Genomic DNA, 14,906 nt, shown 5'->3' with positions numbered 1-14,906 from the left:
TTATAATTAATTACTTTGAGTGAATAATACATTGAAGCGGTTATATAAGTTGTGCACTTTTCATTGTGCCAAAGTGAAATTTCTTAATGTTGTCCCATGAAAAGATTAAATGTGAGGTGTGTACTCACTTATGCGACACACTGAGAAAGTCTAGAACTCAGTCTCAATCAGAGACAGAGAGAGAGAGAGAGAGAGAGAGAGAGAGAGAGAGAGAGAGAGAGAGAGAGAGAGAAATTCATTCATACTCTAGAGTATTTCACTCCCCCATGGACTCCTAACTTTTGCCTCCATGAATCCCTCCTAACTCCACTCCTCAAGTCCCTCGCCAGCAATCAATACTTCCCACGAGCCCTCTCCGCTGAGAACCCCTAGACCATAACGCACAAGATCAATACCTCTTGACACGGGCTCTGTGTGGGGCTCATCGATACAGGCCCCAAGACATCAGCCGAGGGCTTTCAGCCTGTCAAATCCCTCCCACGCACGCAAGCAAGCAGACAAAGACATCTAAAGACCACAGACAGCGGAGAGAGATCCATTCATGGCTTTTTATTGGGTGATGATTGACAAGTCCTGTTGGTGCACAAAGGCACAGTGGGTACATCATCATGGGTGCATTCCAATGTACACTCTCCCGTCCTCCACTTGTGCTTGTGGCCTTGCTTTTTTGCAGACGCCCTGCCTCTGTGGAGAAAACAATTTAAGTTTCCCCACTGTCCGCCTAGCTACAACAATTTTTGGGGGACTGTTCTTCATTCATCATCCCAATTGCAAATGAGGAAATGACATTATAATTGTTCTTTTGCAAGATATTGAATTGTCTGTTGTCAGTGATGTCATCATGAGGTCACAAGCCGGCAAGTGAGCAAGGGAGGACAGAAGTCTGCATATTGGAATGCACTCTACGACTTTCTTTGTACACTACACACGAGAGACTGGGTTTGCAGTAGACTACTTTTGGTGGCTTGACTCCTTAGTCAAGAAATTTGAAGGGTCTTTTTATAAAACTATAACTCAATGAAAAATAGAATTGTCTGCTACAATGTGCAATGAGAGAACACTTTTTCCAAGTAATGTGTTTGGAATCCTGTATGTCTAGTTCGCGACATAATTTTGCCCAAGGCAAAGCCATTTTTAAGATATACTCGCCGTCTCTGAATACATCAAAATTCTCATTTCAAGTGCAATCAAAGTTACTGAGAAACTGAAAAAAAATCCCAAAAAGATATGCAGATAAAAACCCAAATAAATAAGTAACCACCGGTAAATAACTTAATAAAATGCTAAATCTGCCGCAGGTGATTAATTTTCAGTGCATATGAACAATCTGTAATGAAAAACTCCTTGTGCAACAGCACAACATGTATTAGTGGTAGGTACTGTATCTGAGAAAGTAAGTCAAAAAGTAATGCCTCTTGCTTTATTGCCAAAATGCAAGCACAAAACAAGAGCTGAGAAAACAAAATTTTAAGTTATAATTCAATCTTTAAAAAGACATGTGCCCTCGTAGTTCTGTGAAATGTCAACCCATTCTGTAAAAAAAAAGTTGTTTTGATACTTTTAAAAAGGCATTACTTTCTGACTGGTTTCTAGGTGTAGAAAAGACCCTTTTCAACAGATTTCAGCAACGGCTTTCCTCTCCAATATTTGACACAACTGACCTGGGTTAGATTTTATTTTACCGTGCCCATTGCGGTGCATCTAGTACATAACAGAGTACAATTGTTCAGATCATAACAATCTGCAACATTTTGTATTCAACTCTGTTCCACAAAGTTAAGACTAGGGGAAAGGTCTTGAGTTTGTACCATGAACCATAGTATGTACTATGGGAGCACATAATAATATTGCATATTACGTTCAGACTAGGGTGACCAGATTTTTGTAGTCTGAAACCGGGACACTTTGTGCGTGACTGAAGGACAATATTTGGCGGGCGGATGTGGGGGTCCTCCCCCAGGAAAATTGTTATTTTTTTTAATGCAATTTCCTGCATTCTGATCAATTTTAGAGGGAGGAATGACAAATCGCAACTGACTCCTTCAGACTTTCTATGCAAGCGCTGGCTGCCTTTAACTGTGGCAGGTAAACATGTCCTAATCTTTTCCATGTATTTACCCTGATAGACATGGCACAATGTAGTGGGTGGCCAAAACCGGGACATTTTGTGTCCCGAGAGGGTTTGCTCGGGACCTGGGACACACAACTCCAAACCGGGACTGTCCCGGTCAAACCGGGACGTCTGGTCACCCTAGTTCAGACACACTGCAAGGGAACCCGTTAAATAGAGTACAACCCTTATCTCTGATCTAAACTGAGAGTTGAGACTAAGGTTGTGATCCTCTCATAAATGCTATTGGTGACTTACTATGAGGTTGTCTGGCCAACTTCAGAATAAAATTCAAGTATGAACAAAATTCAGATGGAAATAAAATATATCAACTCATGACAGCCTGAAACCATAAAAAGGCTCTATGTTTCAAGTTTCAGTACATTTCTAGTTTAACGACCTACCCACAGCAAATATAACTATGCATAGAGCTACTTTGATAGGCCAAATACAGCAGCAAACAAAAAAACTATAACATATTTTGCATTCCGTAAACAAGGCATTATACCACCTGAGACAAAAGGTTTAGGGAAACATTCATGAGAGAAAAGCTTCTGTCCAACTCTAAAACACACAGGACCTTCTGGTAACAACGAACTGTAGCAGGTTCTACTGTTAATGGGAAAACATATCTGTTGTTGAGTACAAACTTGAAAATAAAATCAGCCTCCTTAAAGGTGCTATATGCAAGCCTGTTGCTAAAACGGCTCCTGCAATCAGATTCAAATCACTGTAAAAACCTGCAGCATGGTTTACTCCAGTTGTGATGAGTCTCTTGTGGCAGCTTTAAAGCTTCCATTCAGACAGAAACAGAAAAAGGTCAGTGGAGAATGTCTATGTCATTCAGTGCTGTTGTGGGAATGTTTTGAACATTTTTTAATTGTTATAAAAATAAAACTAAGATAAATTGAGAATTGCATTTGTTTTGAACATGCCAACTAACAACTATTACCATCTACAGTATACCTCCAAGAAGCAAACATTTCTCAATACAGGACAGCCACACCCTGTGTGCGAACCACAGTGGAGAATAAGGGACTGCTAGAATAACCACACTACTCCATCCACAGAGGCAGAATGCATAAAGAGAATTTGTGGGCTGTAAAATAAGTTTTATGATGGAAATATTCTGGTTGTACGAGATGCCCTAGTGATGCATCACTGAATGATGACATCCCATAAATGTCTTGCATATTGCACCTTGAGAAATGGCAGGAGAAAAAAAGATTATACCCAGAACGAAGCGTAAGATGAATCAACATCTGTTCTGGAAGGTGAATGGAGGGGAAAGGAACCGGAAACAGGTCTGACCTTTCCACTAAGACTTTTGAACAGTTACTCTAAAACTACCAATGTCACTCTCAAATGGCTTCCATATAAGATGCACATTTTAACCTTCCTTCCACTTCTTAAATGCAGGCCTTGGCCTTCCATATGATATATGGACCCCTTTGCTGTTTGTACACAGATGTGACGTAATCGCGCTGCGCACGCATTGTTGGAGCGAAATCGGCAATGAACCGCACATTTGTAAAGAAACTAGGTGTTTTTTTTCCGAAATAAGAAAATGGATGGTCACTATAACTTCAGATATGAAGTGGGCGCCACAGACACGGGCATTCCTGATGGTGTCCTCAGTCCAGTCAGTACATTTAATGTCTTGTAACCAAAAACATCTCCTATGTTTCTGGAACAGCCTCTTCCCTCTGGGAATAGCCTAACAAATGTACTTTTCAGGAAACATACATGCTTCAGGACGGCAGGTCTTCTCTCTTTAGGGTCTTTAGGGTCTGTACTGTCCGTTTGTGTGTGGTGTGTGTGTGTTTGAGTTCGAGTCGACAATGCGCGCGCAGTTGGTGATGACGGGACTTCTAAACGGGTCAATAGTGTTTGCAGTTCTTCCGTTCCTACCCCCTCTCCCTCCTTGCCGTGGCTGCCTGCATGTGTATGTTGTCATGGGGCTAGCCATGGTGAAACGGTTAGGGCAGAGCTTCCCAAACTGGGGTGCGTGCACCCCTGGGGGTGCGCGAGCTGACCCAAGGGGGTGCACGAGCTGAATAGAGCAATGGCTGGGATGTGTGTTTTTACACAGCATTAATGAACATTAAGTAGGTTTTAATTGTTTGGTGAATTGTATGCTGGAATGGTCCATCTGCAGTGAAATTTATAACTCCTTGACCTGTCATGCAATAAGTTCCATTGCAATGAAGGTAGAAAAAGCACCAGGTCTATTGGAAACGAGGATTCCCCAAAATAACCGCATAATGTATGCATGTGACATTCACTTAGGGGGTGCGCGAACCACATTGAAATGTACAAGGGGGTGCGCAAGGAAAAAAGTTTGGGAACCGCTGGTTTAGGGAGTTGGGCTGGAAATCACAGGATTGCAGGTTCGATCCCCACCCTTACCAATCCCTTCCTCCCTCTCCTTGGCTGAAGTATCTTGAGCAAGGCTCCTAACCCCCACATTGCTCCAGGGACTGTAAGGCCGGCCGCACGCCGGCTCCGACAGCACTGCGGCGCACTTTCACTTCCGTCAAAATTCGGATCCCCAAACCCAATTTCACACGAACATTGCATTGATAGTCAATGGGCGGCGCCGACAAAATAGAACTTGTCTCTAATTGCTATCCGACATCGGCGAATGTCCCCGGACATCGGCGCCAGTGTGCGTGTGTGTGTTCTATTGAAAACAATGAAATCAAACTTTTGCCCAGCAGTGCTCAGCACTTTGTCGGAGCCGGTGTGCGGAAGCCCTAACAATACCCAGTATTGGTGTAAAGTAGCTTTGGGATAGAAGTGTCAGCTAAGTTTGATGTAATCAGGGCTCTAAATTAACACTAGCCAACTGGCCAAATGTTGGTGAAATTTCAGTTTGGCTGATGGAGAAGACCAACTTACAAGCCACTTTGACCCATTAGTGAGTATGTTTGGATAGTAAGATCAACATCTACATGTTGGCTGGTGATTTAAAAAAGTTAATTTAGAGCCCTGGATGTAATGTAATGCTTCAGACAGGCGGTGACCAAGGCAGTCTAGCCGGCACCTGACCCCCACATTGCTCCAGGGACCGTAACCAATACCCTGTAATATCTGTAGGTCGTCTTGTGATAAAAGGGTCAGCTAAGTGTGATATAATGTAATGCAATGCCTCAGTCTAGCTGGTGGCTTGCTGCATGTTCCTGTCATAGTTCTCCTGGCAGATCTGGATGCGCTTGGTGAAGTAGCTGGCGTCCGAGATGGCCTGCAGAAGGTCGTTCTGCACCAGGCAGAGGTCGTACAGCTCCGAGGTGGAGGCCGTGCGGGTCTCCGAGCTCTCAGCATCCAGAAACACCTGGAATTTACAGACAAAGAATAAGAAATTTGGCAGTTATTTTAATTCTTTAAGTTCAAACATGAACTAGTCTTTAGATCAAAGCAGGTTTTATCTTAGAAAAGTGCCTTGGAGGCTTGCAAAGCCCCAAAAAAAACTTTAAAAAAAAAGAAGAGTGCTTTTTTAAAATATTTTCTACGTCTTGACCAAAAACCACCACCACTACCTGTTTCACTACTTGAACGCCGCAGCACTCCAGTCCTCTCTTTTTTACCTTTGAAGAACATAAAATATGGACATCAAAGATTTCTAATAGGGTATACCAAGATCAGTCGTGGCACATTAAGTGGGATCAACTCCAGTCTACTAAATGGGAGTTACTTTCACATTGAACTCCATTCATTCCCGCTAATCTAGTCTCCCAAAGGGGCATGGCTGCCATAGGATTGCTAGAGCCTTACGTCGATCACAGAAGAAACTGCTTATGAATCACCTCTACCTCATCAATCATCTCAGCTGATATGTCCTCCTAGGTGGCCAATTATCCAACCTGGCAAGTAAGGTAGAGGTGCACACATCCACAACGTAGGTGCAGGACAAAAGGGCCAGACAATCATGGAAACAAAGTTGATCATTTCTTTCCTTTTTCTTTTTTCTCTTGAAGCATGTAACTTGAAAACGGTCACTTGGTAAAAACGAAAGAAAAAGGCAAAACGGGAGCAAGAAGACATTCAACTTTGTTTCCACAATTACCCAACCTGGCAAGTGACGGTCGTTTGAAAATAAACGGGCTATGCCAAAGACCATCAAGAACAAACACTAACCGTGCGAACACACCGCCGACGTTGAACACGTGGAAAGATGCAGAAGTAATTGACTTTGTATGGGATAGGAGGCGGCAGAAGCGTGAAAAGCAGCAAACGCGTTTCGAGAGGCCAGGGCGTCAAAAGCCGAGAGCGTCAAAAGTTGAACTTCATCTAAAAATATGTAATAAGCTCGGCGGCAGCATGCAGCAGCCAATGGAATGTTCAAATTTTTCAAAACACCAGCGTCAGTTGGTCGAGATTCCTGGCCGAACGCTTCAGGTTGAATCGTTTGCCGCGTTCAACGCCCATGACCAGTGCTTTCCAGGCAGGAGTCAGCAGCGTTGTGGCTCTTTCAACGCCTTCAGTGTGATCACGGCATAATGCTTTGAACATCACACGCATCGTTAAAAAGTCATTATTGACACATACTGGTCGATAAACATTTCACAATCTAACAGTGAAACACTTTCAGATACACAGGCGGAGAGCCTAACGCTGGGTTTCAGTAGAGGAAGACACGTACCTTGGGGTGGACAATAGTGTCTTCATCCGTCTGTCGAATGTTGTCATCAATGAAGATGTGCTGAACATGAAGATCAAAAGGGTCAACCCAGAATGGCTTCCCGCCCAAGATGGAGTAGGTGTTACGAACCCACCTGACATTAAAGTGAATATAAGACGTCTTTTAGAATAAGTTACAACCATGAATATCAATAGAAACCTCGTTAATCTTTAGAAGAAATTGCAACACAAAACTGATACATAAATCCAATACAAGGGAAAACTAGAAGACCAATATTATATATTCACCTCGAAGTGCTTAGTACAGTATTGTCACATTGCTTGTAAATAGCCAGTAAACCAATGTACATGCCTTTTTCTTCCAATACCCAACACCCTACCCAGTACTATACACACACAAACACACACCCACACACAAACACACACACCCGCACACACACTTCTCAACATCATTTAGCCGCAACACATTTCCCTATGGCTCTGCCCCTGATTGACCAAGTCTGACCCTGCCTCAGTGGGGGCTAATGTACACGCTCTTCTTCCAATCCCCAACACCCTACTCAAAACACACACACACACACACACACACACACACACACACACACACACACACACACACACACACACACACACACACACACACACACACACACACACACACACACACACACACACACACTTCTCAATATCATTAAATGCAACATATTTCCCTATGGCACTGCCTCTGATTGACCAAGTCTGACCTTGTGTGACCCGGTCTGAGGAAGGGAGCTCCTACTGTGGCAGGGGCACACCAGGTGACAAAGGGTCAGACTTGGTCAATAACGGCCAGTGCCGCAGGGAAATGTGTTGCATTTAATGATATTGTGATATAGTGTGTGTGTGTGTGTATATCATGCTTCCTTACTGCCTCAGTGGAAGCTCCCTCCCTCCCTTACCAGTAGGGATGCACGATACCACTTTTCATAAAAACCGATACGAGTACATTAATTTCTGTACTTGCTGATACCGAGTACCGATACCGATACTTTTACCCCCAACAAACAATGAAAATAAATGCATAGTCAGAATTGCCTGCGAAATTTGTTTTATTGTCCATTTCCATGTAGATTTAAATCTTAGTAAATGTATGAGGCAGCGCTTTTCCCCCCATGCTGTTTTTAAGTCAACAGAACGTGACAAGAATTTGCATTGTTTTATGTATTAGCAGTATCTGTGCCTGATATCGGCAAGGGTTTGAAGAGTACAAGTATGAGTATAATGAGCAAGTATCCGGGCCGATATCGATACCAGTATCATATCGGTGCATCCCTACTTACCAGTCAAAGTGGTCCTGGAAACCTCCCAGGCCCTCCACAGCGCTGAGGTACTCGTAGACGCCCCGTTCTCCGTCTCGAGACGTACACTTCTCCTCGCCTCGGCTCAAATCAGTCTTCTTGCCAGTGCAGCGGATACGGCCGGGAGTCTGGCTGACAGACAGCTGAGGAGAGGGCAAAGAATGAATAATAATAATAATTCATTTTATTTTGAGTGCCTTTTAAAATACCCAAGGACACTTTACAATCAAAACAAATACATAACAGTAGAGAAAGTATAACAAAGCTTCAGTGAATTAACAATTGGAGAATAATTAAAATGAAAAAAAAAGAAAAGAAATAAAAGTACAATAAAATAAATGAGAATAAGAAAAAGAAGTAGAATGTATTTGAAAAAAAAATAAAAATGAGGAACAAAATAAAATAAAATAAAATAAAAATAAACGAATAATTAAAATAAAGTGGAAGTGCCCGTCAGTGTGGTTGAAAAGCAGAAGTGAAGAGGTGTGTCTTCAGCTTAGATTTGAAAGTAGGCAGTGTAGAACACTGACCAAGTGACAGTGGGAGTGAATTCCAAAGCTTGGGGCCAACAACACTGAATGCTCTGCAGGTGTGTGAGGGAACTGTAAGACAGAGTGAGTCAGTGGAGCGTAGTGTGCGGGTGGGATTGTATGGGGTGAGGACACTTGTGATGTAGGAGGCTGCAAGGTTGTGCTGGGCCTTGAAGGAATGAAGGCATGGTTATTTTTCTATTGTTAAAGGGGTAGGTAGCCCCATAATGTACACCGTTCCACCGGTGTAACGCTGTAATAGTCATTGAAAAGTTAACTACCACAGTACTACACTACTATGACATAACACAGGGCCTAGTAATGCACGATGACTTGGTCATTGCCATTCCGGTAACAACAAATGTATCATTCCGTCAAGTCGAACAAATCACCTGTCTCTAATAATGCCTCTAACAGTCATTGTGCTTTAGAATCTGGAATTCTTGGAAACTCTGGGACACTTAAGCCCATCTCCAGTTATCCATTGTTCAACAATATGCACAACCCATTATGGCATTTCAATTGCCATCACGAGATTTACAGAGCGCACACACGCACACACACACACACACACACACACACACACACACACACACACACACACACACACACACACACACACACACACACACACACACACACACACACACACACACACATACACACAGACACACACACACACACACACACACAAGTGAAACCCAGGTCATGGGATGTGTGTGTGCAGCACTAACCACATCCTTCCCTCATGCCTTGAGACAATGGCTGGCCTTTGCGTCGATTTTACACAGAGGAGATGCCTGTATGTGTTTGCCTGCCATCGTCTCCGCAGCTAGCTATGCGAACTGAACTGACAGGCCGTGAGCAAACGGCTCTTGACAGCAGACAGCCTGAATAAGCCGTCATCACCGCCGCCTCCCCCGCGCCACACAGCAGGCTCTCAGCGGCCGCCTCGCCTCGCCTCGCCTCGCCTCGCCTGCCCAGCGGAGACCTTGGGCATGTGGAGAGGGATCAATCTGCCCAAGCTTCACTTGGCCAACCACAGGACACGGCACGCCTGCTGAGAGGGGGCAGAGGAGTGTGAAAGAGGCAGACTGTGTGTGTGTGTGTGTGTGTGTGTGTGTGTGTGTGTGTGTGTGTGTGTGTGTGTGTGTGTGTGTGTGTGTGTGTGTGTGTGTCAGCGTGCGTGTGCATGTGTGTGTGGGGGAATGTTAAAGATCACTGAAGCTGATTTAGAATGTGTGCATGCATGTGTGTGTCTGTGTGTGTGATCGTGTGGCAAGATGAATTATGAGTGTCGTCCTCCACAGAAGACTGTAGGATGTATGCATACGTGAGAGAGAGAGAGAGAGAGAGAGAGAGAGAGAGAGAGAGAGAGAGAGAGAGAGAGAGAGAGAGAGAGAGAGAGAGAGAGAGAGAGAGAGAGAGAGAGAGAGAGAGAGAGAGAGAGAGAGTGAGTGAGTGAGTGAGTGAGTGAGTGAGAGTGTGTGTGTGTGTGTGTGTGTGAGAGAGTGTCTGTGTGTGACAGGGTGGACGCATGATCCAAACGGAAGACATCCCAGTCTCATGTGGCAAAGCCCTGGACTGCTTCCAACTCCTAACCTCACCTGTCATTTACCAACGCCATGCCACAGACACCACACGGTTGCACTGAACACACTTATGGACATGAGGCAAAACCCTGAACTGCTTTCAACCTTATCATTTACCAATGCCGTGCCACACAAACGGTTGCACTGAACACACTTATGGACTTCCAGAACTTTTAAACGACACCATCAGCCTTTCAGGCGCCATTGGGTGTTGCCCCCTTGCACAAGTGAGGCATAAATGCAATTTCGTTGTGCGCAGTGTTCACTTGTGTGCTGTGGAGTGCTGCGTCACAATGATAAAGGGAGTTGGAGTTTCCCAGTTGGGCTTTCACTTCACTTTTCACAGTGGCACTGAACACACTTGTGAACTTCCAGAATTTTTAAACCACATCAGTCCATAATGGGCTGTTCGTGGCCTACTGCACCTTCAGTGCCGGCAGGTTTGGTAAGAGTGGGTGGGTTAAGTGAAGAGGTAAATCATCTAATAGAAGAGCCTGTAGTGGACTCCAGGCTTCTCTATTACATGATTTACCTCTCAACTTGACCTGCTTTACTCCTGTGAACCAGATTCTTATTATACCCCTAGAGCTGTACCTTCAGTGCAGGCAGGTCTGGGAAGAGTGGGTGGCCGCCCTCGACCAGGGCCTTGTGGACCGCGGTCAGCACCCGGGGCAGGTCCGTGCCAAAGGTGCGGAACAGGACGGCAAAGTCCCTGCCCTGCGACGCCAGGTCCTGCAGCAGCTGGAAGAAGGAGGGCAGGATCCAGTGGTACAGCTGGCCGTCCTCGCCCCTCACAGTGAACTCTTTGTCCTCGGGCAGGTCCGCGGGCCAGCGCAGCAGCGCCAGGTGCTCCTCCAGGACGCCGCGGAACTTGCGGCCCGGTCCGGAGGTGGTGAAGCCCGGCACGCGGCCGAACTTGGAGTAGTAGGTCACGGCGTCTTGGCTGGGCGGAGAGAGGGAGGGGCCGTCTGACAGCCACTCCCACTTACCTGCTGGGGCAGATTGACATTAACAGAAAATGTAGCAGCACGACATTCCAAATGCACAGCACGTTTAACATAACCTGTTGAGTTTCATCGTCAAGTAAGTTGGCTGCATTCAATCACAGACCTGTGGCCAGACTGTTTTCTGTTGTACATTTTTCAAAAGGCATCCATGAAAATGCAAGACCCAGGAAACAAATAAACAAACAAAAACATATAGTGTACCTTTTGACATGTGTCCCCAAGTCACCGTGGAAAGAAAGTATTCCAGAGCGGTGACTGTACCCTGCCTTGTCACGGCATCAGACACCAATATCGTATTATTCAGGTCGATGTGAAGGATGAGCTTCTTTTGCTTGGCAGAATTCCCACTGGGTTGTCCATCACCATTTATGTCAGTTTCAGGGTCTGTCCGAAGTTCTGGTCTCTCGACCTCCTCTCTCACGCCACAACTTCTTAACGCAGAGTCAGACATTACTCTGATTTCATTCCCTTTGACAAAAAGGGGAGTTTACCTTGGTTGACGTGTTGACAGCCAGGAGTAGCCTATGCAACAAATGCTGTTGACGCCTGTTGTTACCAGCTTAACCCCGCTGCCCTAGCCTCAGGGCTAACAACAGTGACAAGGAAGAAACGCGACGGTGCTAATTTGCGCTAATCTTTCCATTTGGGAAACGCGTAATGGATAGGCAAAAATCACCCTACCAGCGATTTGAAGAATCTTTACACTTCAGAACAGTTGCCTCGCCGTTTCACCACGGTAATGCCAATCTGTTAGGAGACGGGTCATCGTTTGGGTTATTTTACACGAAACATGAAGCAACCGGGTACGACGACAGACATCTGTCGCTAGAGCGTACTTGATGAGGGTTCTGAAATGACAGACGGCACTCCAGCGCGTGTAGTCCGTGAAAACACCAGTACCATTGTTCATTGAAACTGGACGATAGAGGCCATGCCATGGGTCATACCCGGCTTTTTGAACAGCTGAAACTGCACATTTCCTTGTTTGCATGCAACCATAGAGCGTAGAATAAGGACTAGGACGTTTGTTGACTAGCGCACTCTAGAGGATATTCCTTGCGGAGGACCGAACACTTAGTTGATAGGCTACATAAATTGGCAAAATATCGCCACAGATCAATTTGTAGGCCTATAGGCTGTCCTGAAGATTAAGAATACACACAGATTTGACAAGTACCTTTCTAATTTATGTGTGAACACTGTAGGCCTAACTATGGAGGGCTGAGAGGGTAGGCCTATGCTTAATTAATTAAGTAAACCAACAAATAATTAATTAAATGTGCCATTAATGTAGCCTATTCATATGTAACAACATTTTGCAGTATTAATTCAATATTAAGAGAGTTTGTCAGTATGAGCACTATGACTGTTGGTAATAAATAACCAGCCAGGCCTTGTCATCCATAAAGCTCCAGTCAATTCGAATTCATTAGTAGGCTATGACGGTGTGGTTAATAAATAGGGCTAATAAATTGGCCAATAGGGCACTTAAATGGCACTCCGCCCCATTTCTGTTGGCCTATGACTAATTCGGTAAGGGCTTTACGTAACTCTGCTTCATGTGGCCGTCATACAGAGGAACACGTCTCAGAGAGTTTATCCATCAAGGAGGCAGTCAGTACAACAGTAGGCTACAACAGTGTACATCTCTGTGCCCACCATTTCAAGATAGTGTAAATGGCACCTTCCTAATCGGGGCTTTCTACTATGGGTACTGTATTTGTGAAAGGGAAAGCCGAAAGCCCAACTGGGAAACTCCAACTCCCATTGTCATTGTGACACAGCTCTTCACAGCACACAACAAAATTGCATTTATGCCTCATCTGTGCAAGGGGGCAGCCGCCAATTGTGCCTGAAATGGAGCAGTGAGGCAGGACAGTACCATGCTCAGGCTACCTCAGTCATCGAGGAGGATGGAGGAGGGCACTGGTTAAGCCTGACGCCCAAGTCTGACAAGTCTGCCTATAAGTCTGACGCCCAAACCACTTACACATGACTACCCATGTACAGTATTTGCAGATGTTCTACAGGAATTACTTTCATTGCATGAATATGTAGACACCCTAAACCCAGCTATGTTTTTACCTGGTGTAAGATGTGTTTTGATTGTACTTGTGCACAGCATTCCCCCTGCTTGTAAAATATCTGTGTACTCTGTGTCTGAAATACCACGCCACGTTTGACTACAAAGGGGGACAAGTGATGATAATATCTCTCTCGATGTGGTCAGAGGCGCATCTTGTCACCAGGCTAGGCAGGCAGCTGCTTGGGGGCCCCAAGTCACTACATGGTGAAAAACAGCTCAACTTCAATCTATAATAGCACTGATTTCTTTCAAATGTTCATTCTTTTGGGTTTTTGCTTGGGGCCCCCACTGACACTAGAATCGCCTCTAGATGTGGTGGTCCCGTCCGGCATCCACACCTTGACTGACCGATCTGCGTGGCTTGGAGATTTTCCTGTTTTTCCATTCGTATTCTTTCCCAAAGCTGTATAGCCTATATCTGAACTATGAACAAATGAAACATCAATTAACATCAATGGTTGTGTCAGTAACCAAAATAAAGTCATATTTTATATCAACCTATAGCCTATTGAAATATTTCCAGTAAAAGACAAACTTCACATTTACAGTATACTTGTAATACCATTCCATTTGTCAATGGAAACTAAACGGGTCCGGTCCACTTCAGAAAGAATTGGCCAGGGATGACTGCGGAGTACTCAGATACTTTTCAGTTATTTTCTTGTGGTGTAAACATTTGGCAAACGGCATTTCGGTCATAGCAAATATTAGTTCATTATTTAGTAACTATTCATGAAAAGATCAAATTTGGCAGTAAACAGCACAGTTTCAATGAACAGCATGAGCATAGCAATACTACAGGGCTTGACACTGGCACCTTCCAACCAGCCAAATGCTGGTAAAACTTGGCTGTGGCTAGTAACAATTTCGGTGTCACTAGCCAATTTGGCAGGTAGCGTATTCTGTGGTATGACATCAGAATAGCCTATATTCTGCACTTTGCCCCTTGTGTATCAATTGTTTGTATTCAAGTTCAAGAAAAAGTTACTCAGTTTCTATTTGTTTGTTTTATTTCCATAGAAACCCATGCACTCATCTTATTGCTTTAAGCACCTCATCTTCTGATGTTAGATGTACAGTGTCATCAAATTCGTGGCTAGTAGAATAGCTGAATGGCTAGTGACTTGGGAAAACCACTAGTCACAGTGGCCGGCAAGCGAAAATGTTAATGTCAAGCCCTGCTACTCTGGTCGCCATCCTACACAGTGCACCTTTAAGAAGGGGCCCATGTGTGATGCTACTGCCCCCACTGCCCCACCTCCATATGGACCCGAGCGATAATACATTTTTCAAGCCTCTGTCAGCCTTCAGCCCTCTGTGTTTGGTCCATAGGTGTAGCAGGCCCGTAGCCAGCCTTGTGGTAGGGGGGGATCTTTTTCCCCCGAAAGTGGACTTCATTTGGCTCCCTATTCCAATGTCCCCAAATACACGAACACACTTGAAATATTTTAATTTAGACATATTTTATTCATTATGAGTTTGCTGTGAGTCTGTTGCTGTCCTTAATTGTTTGTCTGTTGCTCCCCATTCTTAACATAAATGGACATGAATTGCTTCAAATTACTGCTATCTGACAGTTATTTTCATTGTTGGCCCAGTGTTG

The 14,906-nt window shown here is 44.6% G+C and overlaps 1 protein-coding gene across 3 annotated transcripts; it reads right to left on the bottom strand.

Moving 5' to 3' along the window:
* Positions 1–534: 534 nt before the first annotated feature.
* Positions 535–12,161, bottom strand: si:dkey-32e6.3 (uncharacterized). Of its 3 annotated transcripts, XM_063207943.1 has the most exons (6): positions 11,899–12,161; positions 11,419–11,685; positions 10,805–11,202; positions 8,071–8,231; positions 6,753–6,885; positions 535–5,444 (listed from the first exon to the last, which is right to left on the bottom strand). In XM_063207943.1, the coding sequence occupies exons 2-6, from the start codon at positions 11,666–11,668 to the stop codon at positions 5,268–5,270; spliced, it is 1,119 nt and encodes a 372-aa protein (XP_063064013.1). In that variant the 5' UTR covers positions 11,669–11,685; positions 11,899–12,161; the 3' UTR covers positions 535–5,267. The 3 variants fall into 3 exon arrangements, with proteins under 3 accessions (XP_063064013.1, XP_063064012.1, XP_063064014.1); XM_063207942.1 differs by having other exon boundaries at positions 11,419–12,161; XM_063207944.1 differs by having other exon boundaries at positions 10,805–11,199; positions 11,419–12,161.
* Positions 12,162–14,906: the final 2,745 nt, after the last annotated feature.

The sequence above is a fragment of the Engraulis encrasicolus genome, chromosome 10 (genome assembly GCF_034702125.1).
Source record: "Engraulis encrasicolus isolate BLACKSEA-1 chromosome 10, IST_EnEncr_1.0, whole genome shotgun sequence".
NCBI lineage: Eukaryota > Metazoa > Chordata > Actinopteri > Clupeiformes > Engraulidae > Engraulis > Engraulis encrasicolus.
This window is presented reverse-complemented; position numbering and strand designations above follow the sequence as displayed.